General features: G+C 33.7%; 5 protein-coding genes across 6 annotated transcripts; 4 read left to right on the top strand and 1 right to left on the bottom strand.

Moving 5' to 3' along the window:
* Nucleotides 1–232: 232 nt before the first annotated feature.
* Nucleotides 233–4,289, top strand: Pof (Painting of fourth). Its single transcript, XM_069048944.1, has 6 exons — nucleotides 233–522; nucleotides 600–787; nucleotides 836–1,202; nucleotides 1,251–2,136; nucleotides 4,031–4,074; nucleotides 4,128–4,289. The coding sequence occupies exons 1-6, from the start codon at nucleotides 466–468 to the stop codon at nucleotides 4,200–4,202; spliced, it is 1,617 nt and encodes a 538-aa protein (XP_068905045.1). The 5' UTR covers nucleotides 233–465; the 3' UTR covers nucleotides 4,203–4,289.
* A 613-nt stretch (nucleotides 4,290–4,902) lies between these two features.
* On the bottom strand, nucleotides 4,903–6,268 carry Vta1 (vesicle trafficking 1). The gene is made up of 3 exons (XM_069048945.1): nucleotides 6,056–6,268; nucleotides 5,774–6,002; nucleotides 4,903–5,711 (listed from the first exon to the last, which is right to left on the bottom strand). Exons 1-3 carry the CDS (start codon nucleotides 6,153–6,155, stop codon nucleotides 5,153–5,155), a joined length of 888 nt encoding a protein of 295 aa, XP_068905046.1. The 5' UTR covers nucleotides 6,156–6,268; the 3' UTR covers nucleotides 4,903–5,152.
* A 1,750-nt stretch (nucleotides 6,269–8,018) lies between these two features.
* Nucleotides 8,019–9,990, top strand: Sh3beta (SH3 domain binding glutamate rich protein Sh3beta). Its single transcript, XM_069048947.1, has 3 exons — nucleotides 8,019–8,389; nucleotides 8,478–8,681; nucleotides 9,437–9,990. The coding sequence occupies exons 1-3, from the start codon at nucleotides 8,345–8,347 to the stop codon at nucleotides 9,746–9,748; spliced, it is 561 nt and encodes a 186-aa protein (XP_068905048.1). The 5' UTR covers nucleotides 8,019–8,344; the 3' UTR covers nucleotides 9,749–9,990.
* Nucleotides 9,991–10,100: 110 nt separating this feature from the next.
* Nucleotides 10,101–13,560, top strand: ABCB7 (ATP binding cassette subfamily B member 7). 2 transcript variants are annotated; one of them, XM_069048941.1, is made up of 10 exons: nucleotides 10,101–10,299; nucleotides 10,376–10,787; nucleotides 10,838–10,990; nucleotides 11,049–11,192; nucleotides 11,250–11,398; nucleotides 12,018–12,192; nucleotides 12,245–12,402; nucleotides 12,459–12,622; nucleotides 12,685–13,090; nucleotides 13,142–13,560. In XM_069048941.1, exons 1-10 carry the CDS (start codon nucleotides 10,153–10,155, stop codon nucleotides 13,376–13,378), a joined length of 2,145 nt encoding a protein of 714 aa, XP_068905042.1. In that variant the 5' UTR covers nucleotides 10,101–10,152; the 3' UTR covers nucleotides 13,379–13,560. The 2 variants fall into 2 exon arrangements, with proteins under 2 accessions (XP_068905042.1, XP_068905043.1); XM_069048942.1 differs by lacking the exon at nucleotides 10,101–10,299 and having other exon boundaries at nucleotides 10,543–10,669; nucleotides 10,722–10,787.
* A 117-nt stretch (nucleotides 13,561–13,677) lies between these two features.
* LOC138131754 (lebercilin) lies at nucleotides 13,678–15,819 on the top strand. The gene is made up of 5 exons (XM_069048943.1): nucleotides 13,678–13,857; nucleotides 13,911–14,115; nucleotides 14,176–14,240; nucleotides 14,305–14,716; nucleotides 14,769–15,819. Exons 1-5 carry the CDS (start codon nucleotides 13,814–13,816, stop codon nucleotides 15,687–15,689), a joined length of 1,647 nt encoding a protein of 548 aa, XP_068905044.1. The 5' UTR covers nucleotides 13,678–13,813; the 3' UTR covers nucleotides 15,690–15,819.
* Nucleotides 15,820–15,880: the final 61 nt, after the last annotated feature.

The following is a 15,880-nucleotide window of genomic DNA, read 5'->3' as shown; positions in this document are numbered from 1 at the left end:
TGATTGTCAATAATACCAGGAGCCAGGAGTGTCCAGATTTCATAGTAAACAAGAGGTATAGTTTGTCCTGCGAGGAATTGGTTGACATAAAAAATAATTTAATACAATTTAAAATCTCCCAATCTCTCCCTGGACGAAGTTTATCGAGTTATAACTGAATAACGTATTACCGGCTGCATTTAACTTTCGTTAAGGTCAGAAACATTGGAAAGTTATGCGAATCAGTTTGTATACTACGCTTACACAGTTTGTTTATCACGTCAGCTCAAACTTAAAAAAAAAAATGTGTGTCAATTGATTTTAAATTTACCTCATCCGATAATGCATACCAACATTACAGAAATATAAGCACTAAAATTTCTATACCCCCTAAATTAACTGCTGAGGTTCAAGGTTATAATTGATGTGTGTACCTGTCAAACATAAATAAATAACAACTAGAGAAATAGTTGTACCAAGAGAGTCATGAGCGGAAACGGTTACGGCTACTATTACCCCCCAAGTGCCCAAAATTTTCCAGTGGTGAGTGCGTCACCAGTTCTTTATGACCTAATTTAATATTCCCAGGACTATGGATTTGTTTACTCTGTCCTTTCCAGGATCCAAACCAGACCTGGAGCGAGTGGTCAATTGAGCAACAGCAGTATAATAACAATGTGAGAAATGCCGTGCCACATCACAATAATCCATTGAATCACACAAACAATCATGTAAACACATATGTGGGTGCACCATCTAGATCACAAAATTTTTATAATGCAAACAGCAGACATTATCAACAGAGAAGGTACAGTTGATGCAGATGTTTCCTCTGATTATTATTTTGAGTTTTTAGGTTTAATAACCCAAATCAATCATTTTCTGGAAACCAACAACAAAATTGGCAGAGAAACAACTATAAAAGACCAAGGCCACAAGATTCACCAGTTGACAATATTGAACCTAAGAGTAAAAATGCTAAAAAAAAGAAAAAGCCACTGTCACAAAATATTCCAAGTAAAAAAGACTGGACATTGGAAGAAGCTGAGATGGCACTGTCAGTAGAAAAAGAGTATAACAAAAGATATAAAAATCACTCTTTAATAATTAAATTTCCTGATTTGGAGCTAAACAGAGATATTGTTTCAAAATTCCATCCAAGTATAGAAAATGTACACTTTCAGCAGCCATCAACACCTAGATTCTGTTTTGTTACTTTACAAGTAAGATGGGTAAGGTGCTAAAAAGTGAATTCAAATTTGTATTTTTAGGAGACTGCTGATGCAGAGGCAGTTATAAATTCTCTGAATAAAATAAAATTTGGTGGTGGATACTTAACAGCTGAATACAAAAAAGATCGTGAAGAAGACCAAAATATAGGTCCAGAAGACATTGATCCATGCACACTGTATGTAGGTAACCTTGCTCAAGAAATCACCAAAGAGGATATGGTAAAAACTTACCCAAAAGGCCGTCGAATAGACATAGGTTATGCAAAAAAAATGAAGTATACACGCTATGCATTTGTTTCATTTAAAAATGTAACTGATTCAATAGAGGCCTTCAAAAAAACTCATAGCACACAAATGTACTCCAAAAGTTTAATTGTCCGGTTTAGAAGACTGCATGGCACTGTAGGCATGCCAGGCGAATCAAAACCTCAAAGTCCTGCTAAAAAGCCAGATGCAGTCAGCACAAACGAACAAACAAATAATGAGAGAAACGACCTTGAAAGCACCACCGTTAGTGATTTGACAGAACCACAAAGCAGTGTGGTCAGTGAAACAAATTCCGTACAATCAGAACTTGACCTGAGTGTTGTCAAACAAGAAATTAACAGCTCAGATGATGAGTGTACCTCGGAACGGAAAACCTTACCCAAAGATTATGAATCGCCGTTTATGGCAGGCTCAATAAATATAGCTTTCGAGCAGCACAGGCCCATGATCAAGAAAGAAATAAAGCGGGAAGCGGAAGAAGAAAGTGACACTTTGTCGCCACTATCGTTCACAGAAAATGACACAAACTTTCGAAAAAATGACTCGTTTATCGGGCGCATCTCGCAGGTACAAGCTAACGGTTCTAAAGTTCAGATAAAAACAGAACCTGGGAATTACGAGGCAGCGGCAACAGTGAAAAGCGAGCGCGACGATGAAGGTAAATATTCATGTAAAAAATTGCCGCCACGGCGACTTCGTTTTTTTTTTAATTAGGATTTTCATTTTATAAAGGATGATATTTGTAGTGTTTTTTAATCAATTACGTCTACATTGTCGTAATTAAAACTCTCTTGCTTTGTACACTTGTATTCAAAAAAATCGCGTACACCCTTTTAAATTAAGTAAGCAATTTTTATAGGTTTTTGTTTTTGTATCATTTAAAAACGGACTTTTTCCGTCATGTTCACAAAAGTTATAAGACAGGTTATGTCTTGATTTTTTTATAATTTTATTTGAGTGGCGCCGTTTGCATTTGTAACCGCATTGAGACCCGGTTTCTGGAATGGTCCGATAACTTAACGGCCGGTTAAATCAAGCGTTGCTGTAGAAACGCTAGAAAGTGACTAATCACATTACATGATTTTTCTATTTATCGGAAAGTTAACTAACTGGCCAAATAAAATGTTTCCAGAAACCGGGCCTCTACTTGGCATAGACTGCACTAAATTTCTACTTTTCTTGTTCAGAAACTTTTGGTATTGGCATTTTTGAATAACTTAAGTGTCACAGTATGACGTTGACGTTAATAAACGCCAGAACAACAAAATTACACATGCACATAATAGGTGGACGCGATTTTTTTGAATACAACAGTACCTACCTCCAGGCATGAAAGGCTTTGATCGGTGACTATAATACCCTCACTACTATTTAGTAGTTTAGTATAGTGTAGTCAGCGTTCGGTGGGGGTGACTTTGATCACGAAAGAGTTAAAGATACTTTTCAAATAATAAGATATGTACAGCTTTTTATTGAAAACTATTTAACTTTATTTTTAAAAACAGACCAAAACAATTGCAACAACTAAAAAGGAATTAAACATTAATTTTTAACTTTGGCAACTAGCTCTTGACCTGGCTTCGCTGAACAGTAACAGTAGACATTCAGAGCAAATAGAAATTTACATGGGCGGAGGCCGGACAACTACTGTTGTTAATTAATTACGTTTTTAAAAATAATGCGTTTTATAACACTTACATGTAAACCACATTTTTAGTTTTCCCCCGTAAAACAAATGAAAGTAGGTGATCATTGTTACTCACTTTACTACAGGCTACGTGAAACTAGCCTTGACAAAAGCAGTTTTCATGTAGGTTGTGATGTAAGTTGTGTTTGTGAAAAAGTCTAATTTATAATGTTATCAAAAACCATAAAAACAGATCATTTGTAAATATGTAAAAAGTATTTTTATGTGAAATTCTAAAATATTAAATTAAGGCCCGGTTTATTCACCTTCGAGTAAATTTATCTGGCCAATAGTTGCTATGATTTAGAATCTGCTATTGGTAAATCCATGGCCATTATCGTTCAAATAAAGTTACTTGAAGGTGAATAAACCGGGCCTAAAGCAAGTAAACGTAATTGCAGTAATTCTCATGATTAAAAAAAAAAATTGGTTGCTTGAATGTTGCTCGTAAGATGGTGCAATGGTTTCCACTAAAACTGATGTTAAAATCACGCTAACAATTAGAGAAAACCTTATCCATAACTTACTAGTGCCAAGAGGTACATGCATCATGCTATTCATATTTTATATAACTTAATGCAACGAGTAACGACTATTATAAGAACTCGAGGTGGTCACTTATTACTGATCAATCCCTTTATTTGTAAGCGAAAACTTCAATAATTTTAATCGGTTATTTATTTGTATGGTGTTACAATTTTTATGGTATGTAGTGAATATTCATTCATATGTAGATTATTTTATAAAGTATGAGATTTCACAAATGCAGCGTAAACTACACTTCAATATTTTTCTTTTGTAGAATTTTTGTGTCTACAGGCCGACATGTATTGATATTTAATTTTTACGTAAATATTTTTTCCAGATGATTCTTCTGATGATGATTGTGGTGGTGGAATAGGTGATGTGGTATGTATAGACAAATTAACGAGTTTGACGTGCCTAAATAATTTTTTTTTTAGAATTTCAGCAGCCTTTTAAATCAATTAGAAGATCATTCCAATCAGATTGAATCTCTAAGAAAGTCTGTTCCTTAAACTGTATTTATTTTCTTGTATGTAAATGTTTTTACGTAATATTTAGGGTACAATGACGTTGTAATTTTAATAAATATATCACAGTAACGGTTTTGTTTTTTTTTTTGTTCTTACATATTTGAAAAATTCTTCAAACACACAATTTGCAACACGTAAATCTCACCAGCAGAGGTCACCAGATGTGCGACGGCTTTTTTAGCCAAAAAAATCAGAGTGGTTGCCCTAACTGTCCACATCAGCACCCTGAAAGAAAACGCCCGAACGCTCGTAAATTTACAAGAAAAAAAATGGTAAACTGGTCGGCTAGACATTTAAAAATAAAATTTTAAAACCTAATTTAATTAAAAACAAAAAAAAGGTTACAGTAACGTGTTTTCTTCTTTCAGTGATAAAAAAGAAACTCCAGCAAAAAGATTCAAACTCTGAGCGTCGATCATTCGGCCTAGCCCACCGTCGCGAGAAACGCAACATTTGCCTTTTTTTTCGTAAATTTACGAACGTTCGGGCTTTTCTTTTCAGGGTGTTGATGTGGACAGTCGGGGCGACCTTAATTTTTTTTTTGTTCAAAAAGCCGTCGCACGTCTGGCGACCTCTCCTTGTCAGTGCTAGCTACATTTTCAATTTGTTTCGTTTTTTTAAAGAATTCTGAGAAATGAACGAAATAAATATGTAGTAATTACTGCAATAATGACAATATTGGTACAAGTAAATATGTATTATCAGTTGATTAAAACATACAAGTTATTATCACTGCAATAAATTTTAAAGCAAGTCACTTCTATCACAGTTCCTACTATTATGTTGGTGTTTTAATTGGTAAATGTAAAAATTAATATACAAAATAAATTTTACATATGTAATCATGTGATGTATAAATAAGCTATAATGAAAGCTTTATTTCAAATGTGATACATTAATATTTAGTTACAAGCATAAAACAATGTTTAGATTTATTCCTTACCAAGCTGTAACAAATTTAAAGCTTTCTGAAGGTTATCAATAGCAGTTTTAACATCATCATAGTTGAGTGCTGATGTAGCATATTTGCAACATTTTTGTGCTTTCTGTATCTGTTCTGGACCTACATTACCATTACCCTGAATTGTAGGTGTTGGAGTTGAAATGGACGGTGTTGGTGGATTAGGCTGTGGTATGAACTGTTCAGGTTCAGGTGGTACCACAGGTGTGACTGGTGATGAAGCAGGTGCAGGACCTGTAGGCAAGTTATACCCTTGATTGTTTGGAAAATCAAGGTGAGATCTAGGTGATATAACTAGATCATTTTGTGAAGCTTCATCATCTCCTTCTTTTGTTATGTCAATCACATTTTTCAAATGTTCATCAGGGCCACCTGCAGTAGGGGTGTCTCCTGATTTTAAGCAATTGTGAATATAAGCAGCCTTCCACTTTGCATATTTTTTCTTATTGATGATGTCCTCAGACTGCTCTCCAAATTGTTCCAAAATGTCCATTAAAATCCCAGCAGTATAGAAGGCTTTAATCATGTTCCTAAAATTTTATAAAAACAGTTTACAATAAAGCTAATTATAAATGGATTTATTTTATTGTACTTGTTGAAGTTTTCTGCACGATCCTGTCCATCAGCAAAAGTAAATAACTGAATGGCATATTGCTCAATCATTGCTTGGGCAACTGTTTCATTGCAGATTCCTTCAACATCATGATTAGCTTTCTTAGTTTCTTCTAACCAATCCATTAACGCTATTAACAAAGCTGACACTTCAGGTGGTTTTTTTCCTGGGATCAATTTCATAGCTGACTGACAAGCGTACATACGAGCTAAAACGTTCTATTGAAAATTACGAAAAAGGCACGGTGCCCTTTTGTCTCACCCCAATAACTGACTACTATATTACGAGCTTCATGTTCATCAGCTACCTTCAAGACGTGGGCTATTGATTTTACTATTGGGGGAACCGGAGGAAATCCCATCTTTTACATTAAGTTTTACTTCAAAGAGAAATTTTTCACTTAACTGTTTTGGTCTTTATTTGCATCGACATTCGTTGCGTTTTGCGTTTGACATTGACAATCTGTCAAAAAATTGACCGTCCGTAATGTCAATGTCAAAATATTTGTTTAAATTATTCAAAATAAACGCTAACTTTCAACGGTTTCTCTTTTGTAAATCGATCATTATTTAACCATTAAATATTTAATCAAAATAATTTCATTGTTTAATCATATTTAGATTTAAAGTCTAGAGTAGGCAACCAATATTTCAGATAGTACAGTTATGCAACAGCCTAATGTTTAAAATTGTTTTCCACGGCGCGCCTGATTTTTTTTTCAAATTTATTAATAAAACATCGTAACGTAATAAAACTGTTTATTTATTTTGTAGTCTTCTTTTCACCATTGTATTACTTCTTTTGTTTATTGAAATCGGACCATAAATAACGGAGCTACGGTTTGCGGTGTTTTTTAGGAAACTAAAACTTTCTCATTACAATGCTTTGTTTATTCGCAACATTTATTAAATATTTTTCGATGCGTTTGTAGTATTTAGATTAGTAATGCGAAGACAAAAAATTGGGATAGATACTTATTACGTTTCAGCTTTAGTAAAAACTACCTTCAGACAAAGTGGATGAGAATTTTTACGTATTAACCGGATGTTTCGCGTATCATACATAAAAAACATCAAGCGTAACAAATACAGGTACAAGTCTGTTATAAGAGGTAATGTAAGTCAAAGAAAGTTTCCACCTATAGAATGTTTTCTATTTATGTTACACGTTGGCAATTATAGTTTAAATTGAATAATCAATGCTAATTAATTATTTCAATTTACTGCTGAAAACAACTTTAATTACAACAAATTATTTCTAATAGTTGTACCTTAACGAATATTTTTTTTTCTTGCAAACTGCAGAATAAAGTAAACTAATAATGCAACAAATGTCCGTAAGAAATTTGCAATATATATTATTATTATTAAAATTTAATTTTAATAATTTTATTATGTCGTCATAGTCATAGATAATATTATAAAGTGTTAGAATAAGATTATTACCTACCTACTTACTTTCATAAATTAACAAAAATAATCTTTTTAAAAATTGATTGAACGTTCGTTGAACGAGAAATTCAGTGATAACTGATAATGGTTACAAATGTAATAGATATAATTTGTATTTACGAGAAGTAAATACATACTGCCATTTTAAAGTATGTTAACCTTATTTATACACCAAAGGTCATCCGTATTTTGTACATTGGTGTGCTTACGATCTTGTAAAATTAGTGCGATTTGGGTGGGACGTCTGTTATAATGAACATAATTATCATATAAATGATATTCGTTTACTTAGAAAATAGATCGACATTTTTTGAAGGAGTTATTTAATAATTGCAAAATTTCATTTTTTTTAGATTTTGTTACGATGCTCAGTAAATTTTATCATCCAAAATTAACTTAAATTTTAGCTCCAACCGTTGATCTAACTGGTGAAATCTTAAAATATGTATGTTGGGTTACCTAATCTTATGTATTTTATTTTTAGACTTTAATAACATGATATTTATATTATACTACATTAACAGTTTGTATTATAAACAAAACAAACACATTACTACATAAAACTTCTTCTTGTTAATGGCAATACATTTTTGTTTAAAACAAATTTTAATTAAACAGTAGGTAATGTAATTCGATGAATTAAATTAAATCAAGTGAAACATTCTAATCATTGGTAATATTGCATGTAATTGTCTATTATTGTAATAACTGATCATAACGTAGGTGCACTAGTTTTATTATAAATTATGACAAACTTGTTTGACTTACGAGTGAGTCATGCAAAGTGATGAATCCATGACTCCGATAATGGTTATTTCGCCGTTAATTTTTTTTTTCTCAGAGTAATTGGTGAATGTGCAGTAATTGCAGAGCAATTAGGATTCGATAGCAATAACCAGATACCAGAACATGAATTAATTATACATTTGCATGTGTACCCTAAAATTAGCGCTCCGTGATTTAATTGGTTTGTGGCCGAGCTGAGCAACAATCGACAATCAACCTGCTGTACCAAAATAGGTGTGGCGCCACACTGCCAAAGAAGCTGTCAAATAGTTTTATATAAAATTTACAATTTTACAATAATAACCGAAGAATAATGGTAGTCAAAGTATACATAAGTGGCATATCCGGCAACAAAGAGGTAAGAATACATTCTGTTAGCATTACTTTTGTACATTGTTCCTGAATCGCGATGGTAATTTATAAAAATACACCTGTTCTTTTGACAGGTGAAGAAACGACAGCAAAGGGTCCTTCTGATTTTAGATTCAAAAAATGTTCAGTATGAGGTTATTGATATAGCGGAACCCGAAAATGAGGGGCTGAAGGACTTCATGCAGACCAATTGCACTTCTCCAGGCGCGACAATAAGCGACCCTAATCCAAGACATCCCTTACCTCCACAAATATTCAACGATGATGACTACTGTGGGGTAAGTCTTTTTTTTATCATTTTTGTGTTTGTTGGAAGCATTAGAAATGAGAGCATTAAATATATTATTGATTTTTGTGCTATCAGCTTTATCTGGGTGATATATTTAAATGCATTCACAGTATAAACAGCAACTGAAAATAGATTGGAAGAAGTCCACCTTTTTATTGGTCCTTGTTATTTGCTTTTATTGTATCTGTAATGTGCTTGGTGTAAAAAGTTGAGAGCTCTTTGAGAAACTTCTTTTATTTTAATTTTTTTTTTGCAGTGTTTGTTATGTGATCAGTTCATCACTGTTAATGACAAAACAGAAAATATAAAATAACATAACTTGTACATAAGAGGGGAACTTGATAAAATTTAAAGTAACAAATCTCTAGTTACAGTTAATTTTAAAATTTATTTTATAAAAATAATGAGTTCTTTTAATTGGCTAGCACAATTATTACCTTTTTGGTAATTATACAGTTTAGGTCGACTAATCTGACGCATGCGCAAATGAAACTCCGAAATTCCGAAACTCAGTGAATGTAAAACTGTATTCAATATATACGGGTCCAGCATGAAGCATTGTCTGTTTTTAGGTAGATACCTAGTTTAAATATTTAAAATAAATTGTTATTAAACAATCTGGTAACATCGCTAGCAAAATCCGCGTGACATTCAATCATTTGCGCATGCGTCAGATTTGTCCACTTAAACTGTATGATTCCCAAATATTTTTATTATATTAATTTTTTAATCTATTTTTGAAAGGATTATGACCAATTTGACTTGGCAAATGAAGTTGATGAAATGGAGAAATTCTTAAAATTAGAGCCTAGTGACTCTGCGCCATTAACATCAAACGCTGAACTAAAATTGGATAATGGCGAAATTCATTCAGAAGATGTCCCAAAAGAAGCAAACGAAACCAAAGATGCAAAAGAAGAAGAATCAAAAGACGAAAATGTGCCTGACAATAATGAATCGAAAAGCGATGCTGTAGATGCCAAAGTCGAAAACGGTGACGAAAATGAGAAGAATAACGAACAAGAAGATGAGGAGGAAGAGGCTGAAGAAGAGTAACTTTTTTAAATCACATAAATCGTATTTATTATTTTTGCGAAATGTTTATTTGTTACAAGTGACAACATTATTAAGTATTATATTTACGCTACTATTCATGAGGTTAAGGTCCTAATTTAGCTCACGGCGAACAAAAATATTATTACACTTTTACATGTAAATGTTAAGACCAGTCTGAATTTTGTAAATATATTACTTCATTACGCTATTTAAATTATCCAATATATATTATTTGACTTTTATTTTTTTTTTTAATTCTTTTTTATAATAAACATGTTTATATTCAAATAAAGTTTTGCAGTATCAAAGTACACAGTTGACCCTATGACCCTCTCATATGCCAAAGTCTGGCTCTGGCACGTGCCTTGTCATTGTGGCAAAACTGATTTCTGACACCTGTCAAAATGTCAACCGCTTTAAATATTTTTAATGTTAATATTAAGTTTTTAAATCACCATGTAGTGAATTGTTACCGTTATAAACATTTTAGTTATCTACATTCCAAACAAAAGTTTTCGAAATTCCTTCCAGTGATTTATCAGTCGCAAAAAGTAAGTATTAATGTAAATTTGAGGTTATGAAATTTCAGAGAAATATGAATTATGCAATTACCACAGAAAATTATAGGTTTACGTCAGTAAAGATTCTGAATCAAAATCATCAAAAATAAGCGGTGGAATTTTGTCAAAAACTCTACACAGATTTAACATATTACCAAAGGGCCAAACTATTCGAGGATGTTTTCATCCAGGGGCATCTGCACTTACCAGGGAAAGTCTCCCAATAAATACAAAAGAAATTGTCACAGGTCCACAGATGGTCAAAGGGATGCTACAGTATATATGGCCAAAAGATGATAAAGCTATAAGGGACAGAGTCACTTTAGCAGTGGGCCTACTAATTGGGGCCAAAGTTTTAAATGTATCTGTTCCTTTTATTTTTAAATATGCAATAGATTATTTAAATTCTGCAGGAACCCTAAATTTAGATTCTGCTCCTGCCACTGTCACAGCAGTTGCAACAAGTATATTAATTGGGTGTACGTTGTTACTTTAAAAATTATTATATTGTTACAAAGAATATTTTCAGATGGCATAGCTAAAGCAGGCACAGCTGGTATGAACGAATTAAGAAACGCAGTTTTCGCAAAAGTTGCCCAACATTCTATAAGAAAAATCGCAAAAAACGTATTTTTGCATTTACACAATTTAGACTTAGGTTTTCATTTAAGTAGACAAACTGGTAAATAATAGTTGAGTTTTATTATGAAAACATCGTATTGACTATACATTTAACGCAGGGGCCCTCTCGAAAACAATTGACCGAGGATCACGCGGTATTAATTTTGTTTTGACAGCTATGGTATTTAACGTTGTACCTACAGTGATTGAATTGGCGTTGGTATCGTCGATATTGGGACTGAAATGTGGTGCTGCATTTGCAGGTGATCACATAACGTCTTTTTTTTTTTAAATAGGTACTATATTATGTTTAACTGCAGGAATATCTTTGGGTTGCGTTGGTGTATATGCTGCCTTTACTTTAGGTGTGACACAGTGGCGGACGAAATTCAGAATCTATATGAATCAGGCCGAAAATGAGGCTGGAAACAAAGCTATTGATTCACTTATTAATTATGAGACTGTCAAGGTATTTAAATAACTTTTTTTTGCATATCGTAACGAAAGTACCACTTTTTTACACGAAAAATCGTAATGAAAATCGCACGTTTTTAAACGAAAAATCGTAGTAAAAGCAGTAGGTACTTTTTTGCATCATTTTATTCCATCTCCTTGGAGATGATTGTCAAAGCATATCTATTTTTTTGTTGTAATTTTTCATAAATCCTTTTAGACCAAATTTCTCAACTTACATCGATATGCAAAAGAATATTGTGTACAACACGTTATGAAAGTCTGTTTTTTCACTTATTTGCTTGATTAACTCGGGCTACGCCCTCGTTAATCAAACTGCAAATTTATGAAAAAAGTATGACTTTCATAACTAGTTGTACAAATAACTATTTACTGTATTTTGTTTCTGAAAGAAGTACCTACTGATGATTTTCATTTTTTTTTAAATTCAAAATTTACCGATAGTTTCCCTCTCCAATATTAAAAATTGTGACTAGAGAATATTTGTTATGAAGTTTACATTAAACTACTCCACTCATTTTTTCTTGGAGAATACATTTTTTCTTCGTCGTTACGTAATGGACACTTCTTGCGCAAAAAGTACCTGATTTCTCTTCTTTTAATTATATTTTTAGTATTTTAACAACGAGAAATTCGAAGCAGATCGATATGACGGCGTTTTAAAAAAATACGAAAGTGCTAGTCTAAAAACTAACACGAGTTTAGCTTTATTGAATTTTGGACAAAATGCAATTTTTAGTGCTGCTCTTAGTGGTATTATGGTTTTAGCAGCGCATGAGATAATCAAGGGTAAAATTTTGAATCAGATAATTTATTAGTATTTGTGCTATTTTTTATGTAGGTAATATGACAGTGGGAGACTTGGTAATGGTAAATGGACTTCTGTTTCAACTTTCTGTGCCGTTGGGCTTCTTAGGAAGCGTTTATAGAGAAGTGAGACAAGCATTAATTGACATGCAGACCATGTTCACTCTCATGACAATGGATTCAGCCATTAAGGTACTAAATACATTAAGAACAATAAATAAATAATACAAATAGTATTACCATTTTAGAGTAAAGCGCACGCACCTTATTTACACGTCGATTCTAAAACATCGAATATCAGATTCGAAAATGTCTCTTTTGAATACGCCCCTGGGAAAGAAATTCTGAAAGATTTGAGTTTCACCATTCCTCCTGGTAAAAAAATTGCAATCGTTGGGGGATCAGGATCGGGGTAACAATTTACATCGATGACATCGACCGCTAACTAATTCCAGTTTTTTATGCAATAAAAAGAAAATCAACAGTGGTGCGTCTCTTGTATCGGTTTTACGAACCCACATCTGGTCGCATCCTGATCGGCAACCAAGATATTCGAGATGTAGAACTGGAGAGCTTAAGACGAGCAATTTCGATAGTCCCTCAAGATTCGGTTCTTTTCCACGACACGATCAAACATAATTTACACTACGGTGACCTTTGTGCAACTGAAGAAGAAGTAATAAATTCTGCAAAAATGGCCGAGATTCACGAGTCCATAGTGAAATGGCCCCAAGGGTACGAAACTGAAGTCGGCGAAAGGGGGTTGAAATTGTCGGGGGGCGAAAAACAGAGGGTCGCGATAGCGAGAGCCATTTTGAAGAATTCACCGATTCTGGTTTTCGACGAAGCCACCAGCTCGTTAGATTCTCTGACAGAACATGTGAGTAGTGTGGTATTGCGTAGGTAAATGAGATTATTGGGAGGATTGTAGAATATATTGGAAGCATTAAGAAGAGCCACGCAAGGACGGACGAGTATTTGCATCGCTCACAGATTGAGTACTGTAATGGACGCCGACGAGATTTTAGTTCTTGAAAATGGCAGAGTTTCTGAAACTGGCAGTCACGAAATTCTACTTCAGAACCCAAATAGTCTCTACAGTAAACTGTGGAAGGCCCAAAATCATCAAGGTTTTACCTCGGAAGCAAAAAAGTCGTTGAAGGTTTAGAGAGATTGTTGTTTGAACTAATAATGTCAGTGTAGAAAAAAAATTACTTTGTACAAAGTTATTTTTTTCAACAGTCTTCAGTTGTTAAATTGGAAATTAATATTTTATTGTATAATGTAAATAAAAACCTATTTACGTGTAAAATGTAAATATTGTAAATATATACACACTATTTAATTTTATCGACATTGTTTTGGACGTCCTTTTCCCACTTGGTAGTGCTTATTTGAACGTAACTAAGTTCCAATATTCTATTTCGAGCGATATCCTTTGAAGTGATTTATGCGATTGTTACACCGCGTAACCTTGGTAACCACATTTATATACATACAAACATATGGTCCTGCAATGCAGTTTTAATTATTAGTAAAGGGCTCTTTATGTACACTTTTATACAATTTGTAATTAAGTATTTAGTATACAGTTAAAATTAGAATGGCAAGCCACAGTTTTTCAACGCAAAAACCCTTGGACCAAAGGTATGCCATATTTGTTGTTTTGAGAATGTTTGACAACAGAAGTGACGTTTTAGGAGTAAAAGTTGCGAGACAGCTTGTTCGTCGAATTCTAGCTGTTTTTTTCAAAAAAGGAAACCCACCAATCCATTGGCAAACTCTCTACGAAGTAGTCTTTCTCGAAGCACAGCGAATTCTGTTAGGCAAAGAGTCCTCTCCGCGAAGGTACTGAAGCTGAAAAGCATCCAAAATCAACTAAATGACGCGAATTTTCATCTTGCGGTAAGTTTTTAGCTTTATTTAAAAGAATAAATAAAATGAGAATTTCGTTGCGTGCCACAGGAAGTGATAAGAGAAAATCAGGCTTTGAAGACGTTGCAGAAGCGCCAGGACAGAGCTTTATCAAAGTAAGAAGGCACAATTGATCATCGAGTCGTGGATTACAAACTGATAGAACTTTGATTTTTTAAGATATGAAGGTGCAAATGCAGAGCTGCCTCGTCTCATACAATCCCACGAAGAAGAAATAAGATTTTTAACCGAGAAAAATAAATTGTTGCGGAAGAATGTTAAAGAAATCAACGATCAGTTGAAACATAAAAGCGACGAGCTGCAAAGCCTTCAAGAACAACTGAAACATTACGAGAAGCTCGACAAGGACAAGCATTTGTTGGAGAGGGAAAAATTGATTGAAGAGTTGGAGGACGTGAAAGTGAAACTACAAAAGGCGGACAGTGAAATAGTCATGTTGAATCGGAAACTTACACTGGAAAGTAAAACATCGAAACAAAGACTAAATTTAGAAATAGCAAAACATAAGCAGTGTCAAAAGGAACTCGCACAATCATTGACAGAAAACGATAAGTTAACAAAAATAGTAGAGGTAATGAAAACAGACGACGCGGGGATGGTGTTATAAATTGTTTTTGTTTCAGTCGAAGGAGAAATCGCTTGGAACAAACGGCCGCAAACGATTTTCAAATCTAGCACAAAGACAGTCGACGTCTCTAATTTCGTTGAGTGATACTAAATCCGCGAATCTGACGGACGATTTAAATTTAACTTGTGATAAACACGTTCTTACTCCTGCAACTCCCGTTACTGACGTGAAATTGGAACCGATAATTCAGGCTAAAAGAGACGAATGTCAAGTACAGGTCGCCAAACAGTACAGAGGAATTTTGAAATGTCCCTCCGAAAATGTGAGGGCGAGGTTATCGGCGGATTCCAGGAAGGACGTAGATGACGAGCCTCCGTCGATGGACAAGATGAGTTTGTCCGGAAGCGATACTTCCAACGAAAAGGAGTTGAAATCGAGACCCACCTCGTCTCAAAAACTGGAAAAAATCGAAATGAATCTACAAAATACGATTCGAAAGATCGAAGATAATAAAAATCTTGACGATTTTAACAAACGTTTGGGGGATTACTGCTTGAAGGCGATAGATTCTGTTAAAAATTACAATGAAGTGATCGAAACTCATAAGGAAAATCTAGAACATGTCAAAGAAGATACTGACAAAATAATAGAAACGTTCAAAGACGCGGAAAGTATGGAGTTGAAATTGAAACGCACACATTTGATGTCTTTCGATCCCAACGATTTAACGGAAGATAATTTAGATTTTGTCAGCCAGATTTTAAAAGAAGAGGCGGAATTTCAAGCGAAGTATCAGGAGAGTAATAAAAATGGGAACGTGAAGAAAAAGGAACCGACGGTGGGGCCGAACGATAAAAAGAAATTGTTAGCTACGTTAAGAGCTATAGATAACGGGGATAGTATCGATTCGTTTGAAAGTGGTTCACAAAAGAAAAGTCAATTGATGAAAGAACTTTTTGGAGATATCGCTGATTGAGAACTGGGACGTTATAAAATTTAAATATTTATTATACTGTTATTTTATTAATACGTTATTTAGTCATTAGTCCATTCTAAATTTAGAGAATTTGTATACATGTGGCAAATTATTAAATGATTATGCAATATTTTCTTCAATGCATTTCAAATAATATTTGCAACGTCGGCATTGGTGATTTCCCAGCGTAA

This window comes from Tenebrio molitor, chromosome 5 (assembly GCF_963966145.1).
Source record: "Tenebrio molitor chromosome 5, icTenMoli1.1, whole genome shotgun sequence".
Classification (NCBI taxonomy): Eukaryota; Metazoa; Arthropoda; class Insecta; order Coleoptera; family Tenebrionidae; genus Tenebrio; species Tenebrio molitor.
The sequence above is the reverse complement of the archived record's forward strand: the minus strand, read 5'-3'. Positions and strand labels throughout refer to the sequence as shown.

Coding starts and splice junctions, on each gene's coding strand:
- ABCB7 (XM_069048941.1), top strand. CDS start 10,153: ATGTCAACCGCTTTAAATATTTTTAATGTTAATATTAAGTTTTTAAAT. Junction 11,193..11,249: donor ATGTGGTGCTGCATTTGCAG/GTGATCACATAA, acceptor GTTTAACTGCAG/GAATATCTTTGGGTTGCGTT. Junction 12,193..12,244: donor AGCGCATGAGATAATCAAGG/GTAAAATTTTGA, acceptor TTTTTTATGTAG/GTAATATGACAGTGGGAGAC.
- LOC138131754 (XM_069048943.1), top strand. CDS start 13,814: ATGGCAAGCCACAGTTTTTCAACGCAAAAACCCTTGGACCAAAG. Junction 13,858..13,910: donor CAAAAACCCTTGGACCAAAG/GTATGCCATATT, acceptor GTGACGTTTTAG/GAGTAAAAGTTGCGAGACAG. Junction 14,717..14,768: donor AGTTAACAAAAATAGTAGAG/GTAATGAAAACA, acceptor TTTTTGTTTCAG/TCGAAGGAGAAATCGCTTGG.
- Sh3beta (XM_069048947.1), top strand. CDS start 8,345: ATGGTAGTCAAAGTATACATAAGTGGCATATCCGGCAACAAAGAG. Junction 8,390..8,477: donor GCATATCCGGCAACAAAGAG/GTAAGAATACAT, acceptor TTCTTTTGACAG/GTGAAGAAACGACAGCAAAG. Junction 8,682..9,436: donor ACGATGATGACTACTGTGGG/GTAAGTCTTTTT, acceptor TATTTTTGAAAG/GATTATGACCAATTTGACTT.
- Vta1 (XM_069048945.1), bottom strand. CDS start 6,155: ATGGGATTTCCTCCGGTTCCCCCAATAGTAAAATCAATAGCCCACGTC. Junction 6,003..6,055: donor TATAGTAGTCAGTTATTGGG/GTGAGACAAAAG, acceptor AGAACGTTTTAG/CTCGTATGTACGCTTGTCAG. Junction 5,712..5,773: donor CGTGCAGAAAACTTCAACAA/GTACAATAAAAT, acceptor ATAAAATTTTAG/GAACATGATTAAAGCCTTCT.
- Pof (XM_069048944.1), top strand. CDS start 466: ATGAGCGGAAACGGTTACGGCTACTATTACCCCCCAAGTGCCCAAAAT. Junction 523..599: donor GTGCCCAAAATTTTCCAGTG/GTGAGTGCGTCA, acceptor TGTCCTTTCCAG/GATCCAAACCAGACCTGGAG. Junction 2,137..4,030: donor AAGCGAGCGCGACGATGAAG/GTAAATATTCAT, acceptor TATTTTTTCCAG/ATGATTCTTCTGATGATGAT.